Source organism: Dermacentor andersoni, chromosome 9 (assembly GCF_023375885.2).
Source record: "Dermacentor andersoni chromosome 9, qqDerAnde1_hic_scaffold, whole genome shotgun sequence".
Lineage (NCBI taxonomy): Eukaryota > Metazoa > Arthropoda > Arachnida > Ixodida > Ixodidae > Dermacentor > Dermacentor andersoni.
The window spans coordinates 80254758-80270628 of record NC_092822.1 but is presented as its reverse complement, the minus strand read 5'-3'; the positions used below and the strand labels follow the sequence as shown (position 1 = coordinate 80270628).

Genomic DNA, 15871 nt, shown 5'->3' with positions numbered 1-15871 from the left:
TCGAAATAGCCGTTACAGAGGCGACACTTGGTGGTCAGAAGTGGCATCTCTCGCAGTCATGGCAGTCATCAGCTGGGTAGCTCTGAATGTGCGAAAGTTGTGTTCGTAGGTGCCAAGACTTCCTGCGCAGCTTTGTTCTACAGATTAAAACCGTCCATAGTATAGCACAACAGCGAAAGGAAACGCCATGGCCCACGTAAGGAAGCTAAGCATCAGCGGGTTCCGCACAGACGATGACGACGACGAGCGAAATCTCGACGCCTCCTACAAGTTTGGTTGGCCCGGGGAATCGGCGAACGGTGGAACGACGACTCCGTCGCTTTTGAACGATCCGGTGCGCCTCGAATTTATCATTCGACGTGACATGTACTGTTCGAAGAGAACCTCGCGGAACTTCGGCGACTACGTGCAGAGCCGCGAACTGGGCCTCCATCATAGACAACGGCTGGGTGTGAACGAGACGTACGGCGCCCGACACCTGCTCCAGAATGGCCTCTACCGCGAGCGCGAGATCAGCCTAGGTCGCATAAACAAGGTATTTTGCTCGGCGTGGCTCTCGGAGCGTCAAATAGTGTTCGGCACGAAGTGCAACAAACTCATGGTGCTCGACTCGGAGAACGGCAAGCTCTGCCAGATTCCGAGCCTGCAGAGCTCGCATGCCAGCCCGCCGCCCGAGAACCACTGCGGCATCCACGCTCTCCAGATGAACCCGTCGCGGACTCTCCTGGCGACGGGCGCCCAGCACTCGAACGACACGGCCATCTACAGGCTGCCCACCTTGGACCCAGTGTGCGTCGGCGAGAGGGCTCACACGGACTGGATCTTCGACCTGGCATGGCTCGATGACGAGTTTTACGTGACTGGTTCGCGGGACGCGACGCTGGCACTGTGGAGAGTGCAGGAGCCGCGCGGTTGGGACGACGTCGCCTGGGATGCGCCCTCGCTGCTGCCGCTGCGCTATCAGGTGGTGAGGCCGCTCGCCGTGCGCGGCTGCAAGGACGCCGACAAGATTCGAGCGCTGCTGTTCAGCCGACGGCACGACGAGATCGTCGCGCTGTCGCTCAACGCTTACATCCACCAATGGGACGCGCGCACGCTTCGCTGGAAGGCATCCCACAAGATGCCTTACTGCCAAGAGAACGTCTGCCTCGCGCAGCAGCCGGAGCGCAACGTCTATGCGGTCGGTTCCAAGTCGTACGTCACGTTTCTGGACTCGCGGACGCTTCAGCAGACGCACAAGGTTCCGTCAAAATATATCGGCTGCGGTATCCGGTCTCTGAGCTTCATGGATGACCTGCTAACCATCGGTACTGGTATAGGTGTGCTGCTGTTCTTTGACTTGCGCGCTTCCAAGTACCTCGAAGACGCCGATAGGGCCAGGTACAGCACCCTGAAAGCCAACAGGGGCTGGGTCCATGCCGACGAGTTGTACCGTGAGGTTTTCTGGAACACTGAGTACAATCCAGCCATCTACACGCACTGCTATGATCCTTCGGGGCTGCGGCTGTTTGCAGCAGGTGGACCCCTGCCCGCGAGCCTTCAAGGCAACTATGCTGGGCTGTGGTATTGACAGTGGCAGTCATAACACACAACAAGGCCTTTGACAGCTCTGCCTGCGAGTGAGCCATAGTTGTGGATCAAAAACCAATGTCCCATATGCCTTCTGGTGGCACTGAGTAAAGTTCTATAATAGTACAGCAAAGTCTACCAATGTGTGCTTTGTGCCATTCAGTTGTGAAAGTGGCTGGCCCGCCTTCCAGCTCTTTCTCCCATGAGTGCAAAAACGAACCGGCAATGCTTGCATGTGACTTGAAACCACTGCATGAAAGGCCGTTTGCTGTGTGTCGTGGCAGAGCCAAATTTCTCCAGACAGAGTCATTGTGAAATTTGACTCCCAGTGCATGTGTTGCTGTGCTTGTTTGGGTTATGGGTGCATGACATGATGCACCTGTGCCCTTAAATGACGCTTAGTACAGTGTTCTCAAGCTTCTTTTTCCCTGTTTAGCCATCACTTACCTTTGTCAATCTACTGTATGAAGAAGGGTCTCTGGTGCCCTGTTGCTTATGGTGCTCGAGCATAAGTGAATGAAGGCATGCATGGTACTGGATGATATTCAGGCCCTGCTTTTAGGCCTGCTTCAATTGCAAAGTAGCCTGAAGCCTCACGAAAAAAACTGATGTTCTCCACAGCACACATTATCCACACTGTTGTCTGTCTTGCCTCGCAGCTTATACCAATGGCAGGTGGGCTTTTTATTCAGTCATGGCTATCAAGTGGCGCTCTCGGGCAGCCTTTCAGGTCGTTGGAGGTCTGCAGAGAAATGGAGCTGCGCTGTGTTGCTTTTCTAAAGCCACTTTATTGTGATAATGCTGTCGCATTTTATCGTGAAAAGTGTATTTCGTACCAGACCAGCGAAAACAAATGTATAATTTGCAAGTGGATGAAGTCCTCTCAATGTGTAAGGAATCTCTTTGGCTGCATTTTGGCCTGGTTCATCTGTCCTAATGATTATCCAGAAGTGTTCACTTCATGGTTATATGTTCTTGTGTGCGTTCTTCGTTTGGTGACACTGCCCCACACACTCTTTCGGAACTTATTGTAGACATAATATAACTAGCTGATGTGTTTTAAAAAGTGAATTGCTGTTTTTGGCATTCGCATGATTTGAACACCTGTTATATGTGCATTGTGAATGTTGCGCTTGGTTTTTTAGAAGCCAGATGTCCTTTCCGACACCTTTGTTCCTTTTTACCATTTTTCTGCAAAGACTTATGTATTGCCTTACAAGCTGGCCACATTCGTGTGATGGTCAGCGCTATAAAGTCTTTTTTTTTTTCTGGTGTTTTTTTTTTCTTGTTATGGCGAATGCCTTTCATTGGGCAGATTGTTCTGCATAAGAGCTTTGTTGGCCCAGTAATGAATGTCAACGTGCTGGAGTGAGGTCGCTAAAGCATCTTGCTTTACTAACGTTAGCTTGCACTCTCATGATTGGCCTGTGCCGCACTTTCGCCAGAGGTTGTCAACATGGCAAGGTGCGAGTACAAATGGAAAACTACCTGGTATGTGACGTTGGAGGCACAGCAAACATTCGGAAAGCAAGATCCTTGTGCAATCTCACCCCTGAACTTCTCCTTGGTCCCTGTAAGCCTATTTCTATATACTTGTCATGATGAGTGCTCACAAATGTGGCTTCTGCAAGTTGCGTCCTAGCATGATCTTGAATGTTACAGAGAGATGCTTCATTTTGAAGCTAAGCGGGTTAAACCGTAGAGTTGCAGTTACTAAAATTACTTGGGGAACTCTGTTGCTAGTCGTATAAAGGAGCTTCAAGTATGGTGATTCGGCTGGCATGGGGAATTGTGGGCTGCAGATGGACTTGCCAAAACTTTGTCGTGATGCTTTCAAATATTTTGCTTCGCAACTTCTCAAGTTTATCATTTCCAAGACAGCATTACATTGCAAATTCAGTGATTTGCATTGTTTATGCATGTGTGCAAATTGCCTTGCCGTGCTTAGAAAACTGAGTGCTTGGAAAGTGAATGTGCAGTAAATGAAGTTACAAGCATAAAGATTAGACCTTCACATACCGGTCATGATATCAGTTGAGAGTCACGGTTGGTATTTATTAGCCTTGTTACCAGGCAATGTCAGGAACTTCTTGATTGGTTACTTCATTGCTGAGGTGTCATGAATCAGTATGAGTCATTGAGGAGCGCCCGAGAGTGTTTGTAAAACTTGAATCCTAGAAAGAAGTATGGTGCTAATGTCCTACATAGGCTTACTTAATTGTGCTTCAACTAGCAACAAAATGATTTGGGTGAAAATGGGAAAGTCTATGAGTTGAATTACAGTCATTAATTACATTCATTACATTAATTAAAACTGTGGATGAGCACAGCTGACAGATACAAAAAGAAAGGACAATACAAGCGCTGTTCTGAAAGAGACACATGACAAGTCCAAAGAGGAACATGTCAAGTTGAAGACTGAAGGCAACTAAAGCCTCTTGCAGTATTACCTATACACCAAACATGTGGGATTAAATACGAGTCAGATATGTACATTCGTCCTTTAGTTCACGCTCAGCAAAGGACGAGTGTGTACATCTGAGTCGTAATTAATCACGCATGTTTGGTGTGTATGTGACACTGTCATGTGGCGGATGCAGCATGCCAGCAGCAGCCACAGTCTGGCACATGCCTTCTTTGTAAGGCATGATCTAGTTCATCCAGATATAAGGCACTGATGGGGTGATGGTGTGCAGAATGATATGTGGTGAGAAGGTGTGGGGACATCACGAGGACCTGTGTACCATGGTAGTATACTGCCTACAGACCTGTCCAATGGGGTGGCCTGATCTGCGTTCACTGTGATGGTTTATCACATCCCAAGGGAGAGTGAGGGCCTAAGACAGTTGCATGCATGTGTGCTTGGAAAAAGGTACGAGGGAGTCAGAAGTAGAGAATGGGATTTCTGGGCCTCCTTTGGTACAGCACGCTATTAGTTGCGCTCAGCTTGACAAGTTTTTGGCAAATATACTTGTCATCTGAGAGAGGTGCCCCAGTGTCTTCGTGTGGACTAGCGAAGAAGGTTGCTTGTTGCCTGCTATCCCCTGATGGCCGCGAATTTCAGAAGGACGTGACGAGGCGCACTGTGCCTTGCTTGGTGGGCGTTTTTAACGGAGAGAGTAAGATTATAATACAACTTTTTCTTGTGCAGTGCGATTGGGGTGTAGTTGTTGGGTACTCGTTTCAAAGGTGTGGAGTACTTGGTTCAAACATGAACGTTGATGAGAATCTTTTTCTTTCTTGCCTTGGTATATTGTGTGCTGTTACAGTATAGCCCATTCCTTAGCTCATAACTGCTTGGCCAAGCAAACGCTGCATTTGGTTCGCTATAATGCAACATTTTTGCCGCTTTAATACACAACCAAAAGCAATGCACAAGGTGTTTTATTCATGTGTAGTGGAAGACTGCAGAATCATAAAAAAAGCAATTGAATCTAAAACGAACTCTGTTGCACTAGTTATGCCAGATTGTGGACCATATAAAGTAGTATGTCTGAGCAAACAGAGCAGCATGATTTGCATTTGCTGCTAGCTCGTTAGCAGAATGTACTTCAAAGTTCATTACTAGTCAATACCAATTGAAGTGATAAAGGCTCACCATGCCATCCGGCATGAATTAGGCTGGACTTTGTTTGTCTCATTTTTTGGCCTTGGAAGAATTGAGGGTCACAGGTTAAAGTGTATATATACGTTTAGTAAAAAACTAAAAAAAAAAGACAACGTGAGGAATAAAACATGGAGCTGTAACAGTGAATAGTTTAGAAACCTGTGCACTGTGGACTTCCAATAGACAAAGTGGAATTGCTGACTCGGGCACTGTGCAGACATTGCCAAAGGGAGTGACCTGCCAGCAGGTCACTTGCACTTTGCTTCCAGAGTGCAATATTTGTCTTTTTGTTCTTCACTACCTGACTGACTCTCTTGAGGTTGTGAGAAGCTGACAGCTGCAAAGAAATACACATTTTCTTTTGAGTCTCGCTTGCATGTCCTGCTGTGGCACTGGATTCGACAATAGCTGCTAACTGGTCGTGCAGTTTTTGCTGTAGAGCCCAAGTTTGTGCTTTTGACTTTTAGCGGCGACAGCTGCGTTAGATGGGGCAGAATGCAGGAATGCTGGTCAGTATGATGTCATTAATTTCAAAGCATTTTGTGTGCCGAGTTGTTGTAAAAGGTCCTTGAATGAATATTGCCAATTATCTTTGGCTATCTTGGGATGTAAGGTAGTCTAAGATAAGTCAGCAGTTGTGCAAGTTGGCGACCAGACACTTCAGAACGTGGGAAGGAGCACACAGTAGACGCAAAGCGTTGCTGGCACATCCATCCTTTGGAGATGACTGGAGGCGTTAGTGTAGTTAGTAATCTATTTTTAAAATGGCTGTGCAAATGGTGCACTGGTTATGCGCCATCAGTGGTATGCACCCAGTGCTAGGATGCGAGCTCTTCACCTGTGGGCCACGAGAACTTGCTCACATCCTAGTTCCAAGTGACCCAGTTGGTGTCAAAAGAGGTTCATTGAAGAGTGGTACATCCTAATTGACCCATTTTGTCGTAAAAAGGTTTGTTGACGAAGAACAACATATACCTAATGACCCAAGCTGGTCAGATGGTCGATTTTGAAGCCTGTTCCCTCAGCACAGCAGCCCCAACGCTCTACCCATCTACCCAAGTTGGCATGAAAGATAGCCGAAGACAAGGGTACAGATACCAAATACTGGGTCAAGTTCAAAAAGAAGGATCATCGCATGAAAACGGGTTATCTAGTCCTTTTATTCTCCTTCTGTGGTGTGTGCTGTCCTCTGCTTTCTATGTTTATCATTGCTGATAACTAACTAGGCCTCAGCAGGCGCATTAAAAATTAAATTATGGGGTTTTACGTGCCAAAACCAGATCATGAGGCACAGCGAAGTGGGGGACTCTGTAAATTTGGTGCCACATGGGGTTCTTTTAACGTGCACCTAAATCTAAGCACCCGGGTGTATTTGCTTTTCACCCCCATCGAAATGCAGCTGTCGTGGCAGGGATTCGATCCCGCGACCTCGTGCTTAGCAGCCCAACACCATAGCCACTATATAAGCAACCACGGCAGGTGCAGACACATTTAAAATTCATGATACCCTGGTAAGCTGTTGTGGTGGCTTCAAGGGGCCATTGCCACCAATCTTTCTTTTGCCTTTTGCTGACTTACTAAATCAGCACCTCGTGCATGATAGTAACGAAGGTCGATGGTGCCAACCAAAATAAAAGCATTACAATGCAGCAAAAACACTTGTGTGCCGAGCAATGAGAGGCATGTTGGCCCCATGTAATAGAAATTAATTTGGAGCCCTTCATGGCTTTCATAACCCCTGTATTGCTTTGTGACATAAACACAGTCAATTAGTCACGTTCTTGCACATAACAAATTACATGTTACCACTTGTAATCAATTACATTTTTGGTAGTTTTATAATTCATTGATTACTTTGCTTATTCTGTAACACTCATTGTGATTCAATTAACTTTTTCAGTAACCATCTACATGTAACCAGTTGCCTTGTTGACGAAACAAGCTGTAACAGGCGACGAAGATTTAAGCACAGGAATATGGCGAGAATACGGTGAAATGCCCTCGGTCTGCAATTCATATCACCTAAAAGGAATAAAGTATTTATTTATTTATTTGAGCCCCCTAAGGGCCTGCTAGGGCATTACATAGGGGGGACAAAAAGTTCAAGCGTAAATGCAATGTGTACAATGCAAATAATATAGGAAAGCATTAGGAACAATTGAAAAAAAAAATTTATCTATACGTCGAGCCGAAACAAACAAAATAGAAAAAAAGAAGTGGAGTTTATAAATTATTTGGCAGTGTGAAAAACACGTAAGAGCCTAAAACGCGATGTAGACGACAAGTACCCATCAGAACACGAGTTTACAGATACGATCGAATGATGATTTAGGTAAACAACCTACACAGATACATATAAGATGAAACGGCATGAATATTATACAATGCAAAGCACATGAAAACACTGTTTAAGTAAATATTCAAGCAAATGTGGGTCTGGACAGGTTGATACAGTATAAAATGGTTAGCAGTGCTGCATGAAATGATTCCATAGGCGAGACAATGTTTGAAGGTAGCGAGTTCCATTCGGCGACAGATGAAACTAGAGGCAAATTTTGGTAAGCGTTAGTCCTGGCAAATATAGGTTTTACTTTATGAACATGGCCTGTGCGGGTCGAGATGTGGGGAGTGGGAAGAATTTGGGCTCGAGCGAATGCAATGTTGCTATGGTAAAGGCTATGGAAGAAGGACAACCGTGATAACTTCCTGCGCATGTCAAGAGAATGGAGATGGAGTAATTTCTTTAAGGTGGACACACTTTGATATCAAGAGTATGAAGTTAAGATGAACTGCACAGCTTTCTTTTGAACTGATTCGAGTAGGTTCATGAGATTAGCGTGATGGGGGTGCCAAATTATGGACGCATATTCTAAAGAGGGCCTGATAAGGGAACTGTATGCATGAAGTCTGGTATCTGTATTCGCAAGGTGTAAATGCCATTTCAGGTAACCAAGTTTTTTGCATGCTTTTGTGGTGAAGTACCTGGGTTACCCTTTTCCCACAATCAGCGTCCTGCAGCTATGGCTTAATTATCTGGACTTGTCTGGCTTGCAGATTTGCACGCCTCTCTTGGAAGCTCTTTTAAGCTAAAGCTAAAGTGCTCAGAGCTGCTCCTCAATTTTTTTCGCTTAGTACAGTTAGAGCCCTTCAATGCTTTCAAAGACTCCGGTACAGTCTATGAATTCTCTGATACAAAGAGAGGTTTACAGCCACTAATAGCACATGTTTCAGTTTGTCAAGACGACTTATATACAACTAATTTTGCAATTGCAACACATGAAGTGTATTTTTAAGGCTGAATAATATTCAGCTTGATTTGAACTGCATTGCACATTTGACCACCTTTTCGAAGCATGTGAACACCTCCTAGCATCCATGCGAGTTATCAGGGTCGTGGCTGTTGATTGCACAATTAAGAAAACAAGAAAAAGATTACCAATAAAGATTTTGTAAAGCAGTAGTTTGTAGCTCATAGTTTAATGAATAGTTTGATTTTGTAGCAGTAGGAGATAAACAACATGTAAGAGGCAGCAGAAGATCCATTGAAACAGCCAGTCAAGCTCGTTATATTTAATATTTACTGTATTTGTGCAATGTTAAAGTGTGGAGGAAAGTAACGTAGAAGTAACTGATTGCTTTTTAGTAAGTCGAACCTCCATATATAACGAAGTTGTACTTGCAGCGAAAAACGATCGTTAAACAGCAAATTTTGTGAATTCAAATTTTTGCAGTTTCAGAATTAAAAACAACTTCACAAATTCCTAGAGCATTCCTGGTGGGTGGTATCTTGTTAGTATGCGCTTATAAACGAATCGCACAAAGGTCGGGTCATAACAGCGCGGTTATGAGCGTCAGCGCATGCGTGGTGCAGATCGCGCAGAGAGCAATGCACGGATGTGGGGCACGGCGCCCGAGATTTGCATGCGTCGCGCCGCACTGCAAATCTTGGGTGTCGTGGCTGATCGCGCTTAGTGTCCGCTGTTGGCGCCCACAAATTAAAAACCAAAGGGTAAAAAAAAATGCGGATATTCGTCCAGCGCAAATAAAAAAAAAAAAGAGTCACAGTTCGCCAGAAATTTAAGGTGGAACATGATGGCAAATGAGACAACTAAATGAAATAAGGTTCGTAGTTTTTATCGGTGTCACGCGCGCTCGGGCAAGCATTAACGGATGTCACTCGATTACCACGAACTCACTATCACAACGCGAGCGAACGCGTCGCACAGCGTCTCGGAAACTTGAGATTACGCGACCGCCGACGCGACGCGCGGGAATCCGGTGCGCATCAAGGCACTTAACAGCTCGGCTCGGCCTTTTGCAGTGCCAGGGATCGCCGACTGTGTTCGCCGCTGTCGCCGTTCTTTGAGTGTAGCCTGTTTTTGCGGGCACAAGTCCGCCCAATAAAACGCTAGTTTCGTCTTTCCCAGTTTGGCTGCTTTCTTCACCGTCACTACCACGTGACATCTGGTGGAGGTGCTTGTGCGTTCATGCACCGAACGCCCCCGCAAAGCCGCGATCCCAGCCCGTGGCCAAAACCAACATCGCCCAAGACCAGCGTACTAGCCGCAGACTGCAAGGACTGGCCCCAGAACACGGACTTCAACCTGAGACGACAAAGAAGAACGTGGCCAAGACAACCCCAATGGCTCCCTCAGCGTCCCCCGTTATCCTCCAACAACCTCGGGACCCACCGACCTTGATGGAGCAGCGACTGAAGACCCGGAACCCTGGCGGGAGACCTACGAACGAATCGCGACTTTGAACAACTGGGACTACGACGACAATTGCTGCGGTATGCATACTTCGCTTTAGAAGACGCCGCCAGAACGTGGTTTGAGAACCGGGAGTCGACCCTGACAACATGGGACCTGTTCCGTAGCGGCTTCCTGCGCACCTTTACGAGAGTTGTGCGCAAGGAAAGGGACGAAGCTACGCTGGACACCCGAGTGCAGCTACCTAACGTGAACGTTGCTATCTTTACGGAAGAAATGAGCCGCCTTTTCCGCCACGCACCCGGATATGCCCGAGGAGAAGAAAGTCCGCCTACTCATGCGTGGTGTGAAGGAAGAACTTTTCGGCGCAATGATACGAAGCCCACCGAAGACCGTAGAAGAGTTCCTTCGCGAGGCCACCAGCATCGAGAAGACACTTGAAATGCGGAACCGGCGATTCAACCGCCGCACGAACTGTACAAACTACGCAGGAATTCAATCACTGGCCACCGATGATCTGCGCGAGACTATCAGAGCGGTCGTGCGGGAAGCGCTGCATAAGTTGTACCCGAGGTCGCAGCTTCAAGTGGCCTCAATCGCCGAAATGGTCAAATATGAGGTTCAGCGATCCCTTGCGTTCCTGAGCTGCAACCAGAATCACCGCAACCCCAGCCGGAAGCGATGCGCCTCCGTCACCCGCCCTCAATGCCCCCTTGCGCGACCGCGCCAGTGCCCTTCAACGCCACGATTCCGCCGTCCACCGCCGCCGCCGTCACCACGCCCAGCGCAGCTACGCGAGGAAGACGGACATTTGGCGCGCCCCTGACCACCGCCCGCTCTGTTACCGCTGCGGAGAAGCGGGTCACGTCTACCGCCGATGCCCATACCGGGAGATGGGACTGCGAGGGTTCGCCGTTAACGCGCCGCGACCACAGCTTGGCGAACGGCCTCGCGATATCGCCGACTACCTCGCCGCCACTAAGCGGAGCCCTCGACGACCGTCCCGTTCGCCGTCACCAGGCCGCTACCTGTCGCCGCAGCGCCGACCATACACTGGTCCAGCCCGGGGCCGGTCAGCGAGCCCATATCTGGAAAACTAAAAGCAGCAACCGATGGAGGTGCGGTTGCTGTTCGAAGTGACGAAGATCCTCCGCCGCCGTCGAAGACGCCGAAGAAACTACCTCGACGACATAACGACACGCCGCCGTCCCGACGAAGTCCGGAAGAAAAGAATACGCCGACGAAAGGCAACCTGACGACGCCCCGTACCAGCCACAGGTCAACGCGACGCAGCCGTGATCCGACGCCAAGACCTAACTGTAACCCAAGACAAAGAACCACCGACGTCGACGTGCTTCTCGACGGCCACGCAGTCACCGCCTTAGTAGACACAGGAGCCGATTACTCCGTCATGAGTGGACCCGTCGCCGCCCAGTTGAAGAAATTTAAGACTGCATGGGAAGGCCCACAAATTCGGACCGCTGGAGGACACCTCATCACGCCAACTGGAATCGGCACGGCAAGAATTACCGTTCATGACCGGACTTACCCTGCCACCTTCGTTATCCTCCAACAGTGTTCACGAGACGTTATTCTCGGCATGGACTTCCTGAACCAACACGGCGCAATCATCGACGTGAAGTCGAAGTCGATAACGCTGTCGGAAGATCGAGCGATATCGCCGGAGGGCTCTCGCAGTCACCATGCCTTTAGGCGTGCTCGAAAGTCAAGTCAGCATCCCGCCCTGCTCCAGCATTGTCATTTCCGTTGGCACCAAAACACCTGCCGACGTAGAAGGCGTCATCGAGGGTGTCCAACGTCTACTGCTAGACAGTAACATTTGCGTCGCAAGAGGGATCGCTAGACTGCTCGGAGGAAAAACTAAAGTGTTGCTGACAAACATCAGCCAGGAGTTCAAGCACATCAACAAGGGCACGACGATCGCGTACATCGAGGAAATTCTTGAAACCAGTAATGCATTTGTCCTCTAGGATTCTGCCGCATCTACCCCAACGACGACAGTTCCCGAACCAGACTTCGACATAAATGCAAGTCTCCCATGAGTAAGCAGCAACAGATCAGAAGTCTTCTCCGGCGATACAAAGACTGTTTTTCGACGTCATCGAGAATTCGACAAACACCGGTCGCAAAGCATCGCATAATAACTGAAGAGTGGGCTCGGCCACTCCGCTAGAGCCCTTGCCGAGTTTAGACGCGAGAACGTGAAGCTATAAGAGAACAAGTCGACGAAATGCTGCGCGACGACATCATCCAGCCGTCGAAAAGCCCGTGGGCATCCCCTGTTGTCTTGGTGAAGAAAAAGAACGGAACCTTACGTTTCTGCGTCGATTATCGTCGACTGAACAAGATAACAAGAAGGATGTATAACCCCTACCACGGATAGACGACGCATTAGATCGGCTCTCCAACGCAAAATACTTCTCGTCGATGGATCTCAAGTCATGGCTACTGGCAAATAGAAGTCAACGAGGGAGATCGCGAAAAGAGAGATCGCGTGATAGCTTACGCTAGCCGGTCGTTGTCAGAAGCCGAAGGCAATTATTCTACAACCGAAAAGGAATGCCTCGCCATCGTTTGGGCTACAGCGAAATTTCGCCCTAATCTAAATGGCAGGCCATTCAAAGTCGCGAGCGACCATCACGCTTTGTGTTGGCTAGCGAATTTAAAGGATCCTTCAGGACGACTGGCACGGTGGAGCCTCAGACTACAAGAATACGACATCACTGTAACCTACAAGTCCACACGAAAACACTCTGATGCCGATTGTCTATCACGCGCCCCCATTCACCCCCCGCCGCAAGATGACGAGGGATTTCGCTGAGGATTTCTTATTTTATCTGCGGCAGCACGTCTTGCGTTGACAGCTTGGCTCTGAAGCCGAACATGCTGTGCGAGTATAATTCGTTATCCTCCATGTAGTCTTGAAGTCTCTACGTAAGCACTCTCTCGTATATCTTGCCCAAGCATGATGTGAGAGAAATTGGTCAGAGGTTCTCTACTTGGAGTTTCTTTCCTGGCTTTGGAATCATGATGATTTCAGCGTGTTTCCGTTCTTCTGGAACTGTTTCCGCTCCCCAGTGTTTGTTGAGGTAGTCGGTTAATTTTTCGCCTAACTCGTCACTGAGGTTGCGGATAAGTGCGTTGTTAATTTTGTCCGCACCCGCTGCCATGTTTCTTGTTGCTCTTCTTATTGCCGCATAAACTTCTTCCTTAGTTATGGGCCTGTCCAATGCTTCGTTTTCTTCCCCTTTATAGCTTTCTGTGTAAGCGGCCGGGTTGCTGTCGCCAAAGCATTCCTTGCATACTTTTTCTAGCAGTTCTTCATCCGTCCCTTCATACTGGTGAACCAGTCGATGGATGGCTTTGTTATTCTCTGATGTGGTTTTGGTCGGGTCTAGTAGGGCTTTGAGTATGCTCCACGTCTTTGCTGTGTTCAGGGTCCCGTTCAGTGAATTGCTGAACTGCTGCCAGTTTTGTCTCGCAAGCTGCTCCGCATCATACTCCTCCGCTTTCCTTGTGATCTCCGCTATTTTTATTTTGAGCTTTCTGTTGAATTTCTGCCTATTCCACCTCTTCGTGAGTCCCTTTCTTGCTTCCCATCGTCTGAGTAGCCTAGAGTCCACGTCCGGTGTTTGCTGTGTGCGTTCTACTTCTTTCGTGAACTTCCTTACTTGTTCTTTGAATTTTTCTCCCCATTCGGATATCGACTGGATTTCCCCTCTTGTCGTGTCGCTGTCCGACTCTCTGAAGGCTCTCCAATCCGTGATTCTGGCTTTGCCTATTTGCCGTCTGATTTTATCTGCTGTCGTGATTTGTGTTCTTATTATATAGTGGTCGCTTCCTAGGTTTTCCATGAGGTTTTCCCACTCTGCTTGTTTTGTTCGCAGGACGAAGGTGACGTCTGGGCAGGTATCTTCGGTTACGCTGTTCCCGGTTCTTGCCGGGTTTTCGGCGTCGGTGATTAGCTCGCACCCCGTGTTATCTGCCGCGTCGGCTACTGTCCTGCCTTTTATGTCTGATGTCTTGTACCCCCAACTTTTCTCTCTGGCATTGAAGTCGCCTAATATAACCAGCGCATTTCCTTTTGCGATTTTGTTTGCTCCTCTAAATAGCTCTTCAAATTTGGCCTTCTTTTGCTTAGGAGAACTATATACATTGACTATGAATATGCTTCCTTCTGCCCTTTTCTTTTTCGGAATTATTTCGACTATTATATGTTCTACGTCCATGTCAGCTATCATGTCGCGTTGTATGGCCGTGAGGCTTTTGCTAACTAGTATCGCTGTCCTTTTCCGTTCTTCGTCCGGATTTTCGTAGCACGTGTAGCCTTGTAATTTTGGTTCTACGTTTGTGTCTTGTAGCGTATTAATCGCTTGTTAATGTATTGTTGTAGTAGTCCTTGTTTTCTTTTGTAACCTCTGCAGTTCCACTGCCATATTTCTAGTTTTTCTTCTTTTTTCTCTCTTTTGGCTCGACTATCCATGATTATATTTCGGAGTCGTCCCTCGTACTGTAGTTTTCTAGCATTGGGCGTCTCTGATTAAACTTGTCTTTGGCTCCCTCCATAATGTTCTGTTTGCGCATGGTGCGGATTTCCGTTCCCTGCATCATAATTTGCTGTTTCATTTCTTGCATTGCTTTTTGCATTTCTGCCATGAATTGGGCAAAGTCTGGTTGGTTTGTTATCTCAGGTTGGCTAGGTGGGGGGGTTGGTGGCGTGAGGGATCTAGGGGGCTACCTGATCTTAGCTCCTGCATCTCTTGCATTAGTCTATTAATTTTCGCGTCCTGCTCTTCGAGTTTTCCTTGGAGGACCTCATTTTCCTCCTCTAGTTGTTTTTCCCTGTTGTTTATAATGTTATTTTGATTTTGATTGCCCGAGTGCGGAAAAAGGGATTTGGGAGGGCCTGCTTCCCAGCTCACCTTTGTGCCGCCGTTGGGCTTCTTCTTGGCCTTCTTCTGCTGCTGCTGGCCCTTGTCCTTGTTGGCCGGGGGCACCAGTGGCGGGAATGATCTGGAGCAGCTGCGTGAGCGGCTCTGCGAGCGGCTCCGCGAGCGGTCCCACGACTGGTTCCGCGAGCGGCTCCGTGACCGGTCTTGTCCTCCCTCCGAGCTAAACCACCTTGGTCTCCGTTCCGGTCCCCTGCTATTCCGTTACTGGTGTAGTTGCTGCTGTTGCAGGCCTCGCAGCTCTCTTGCTTTCTTGAGTCGGTCCTTGCAGTCCCTGGATCCCGTGGCGTGATCGCCTCCGCAGATCGGGCACTTCGCTTGGCATTGGTGGTTCTCCGGCGGTTTCTGCATTCCGCACGCCCTGCACGCGTTTGTGCTGGGCGCAGGGCAGACGTCGGACCGGTGGCCTTGCTGACAGCAAATGTAGCACACCTGCCTCGTCGGTCTGTACGGGTAGCATCTGAATTCCCCTCCGGCGAAAAGCACGTACTTGGGTATGGTGGGGCCGTCGAAAGTGATGACCGCCGTTTCTGACTCTCCTAGCATTCTTGCCGTGAGTACTGCGACTCCTTGCGTGCGTACCTTGATTTTCACGCCAAGGGGTGGGATCAGCGCCCACATCTTCGAAATGCGTTTATTTTGGCCTAATTTACGAGGGAAAACATAGCAACTGCTCAGTTTTCCGAAGTTAGATAATTGTAAGGATATACTTTTTCGCCTGTGTTAGTATATTACGTTATTTTATTCGTGTCAGCTTGTTCGCAGCGTAAAATATCCTGATGTGGGAAGTAATAGGGATATTCTGGCATCCTTCTTTGCTCAATAGGTATTGGGGCGAGTTCCACCACTGGAAAAGCTGGCGCCACCGTCGGCGTGACGTGTCATGAGGGATCACGTGGACACAGCGGCCGCGTCGGCTGCTTCGGAAGCGCCGAAGTGAGCTGAAAACGATAAAGTTCCACCTGCGCCGCGGTTCTGATTACGTGATGAGGTTTTATCGCCTTGGGTGTCTG

General features: G+C 48.4%; 1 protein-coding gene across 1 annotated transcript; it reads left to right on the top strand.

The window, feature by feature from the left end:
* The first annotated feature begins 42 nt into the window (after window positions 1-42).
* Window positions 43-2837, top strand: DCAF12 (DDB1 and CUL4 associated factor 12-like protein). The gene has a single exon (XM_050176185.3). It carries the CDS (start codon window positions 188-190, stop codon window positions 1568-1570), a length of 1383 nt encoding a protein of 460 aa, XP_050032142.1. The 5' UTR covers window positions 43-187; the 3' UTR covers window positions 1571-2837.
* The last annotated feature ends 13034 nt before the right edge of the window (window positions 2838-15871 follow it).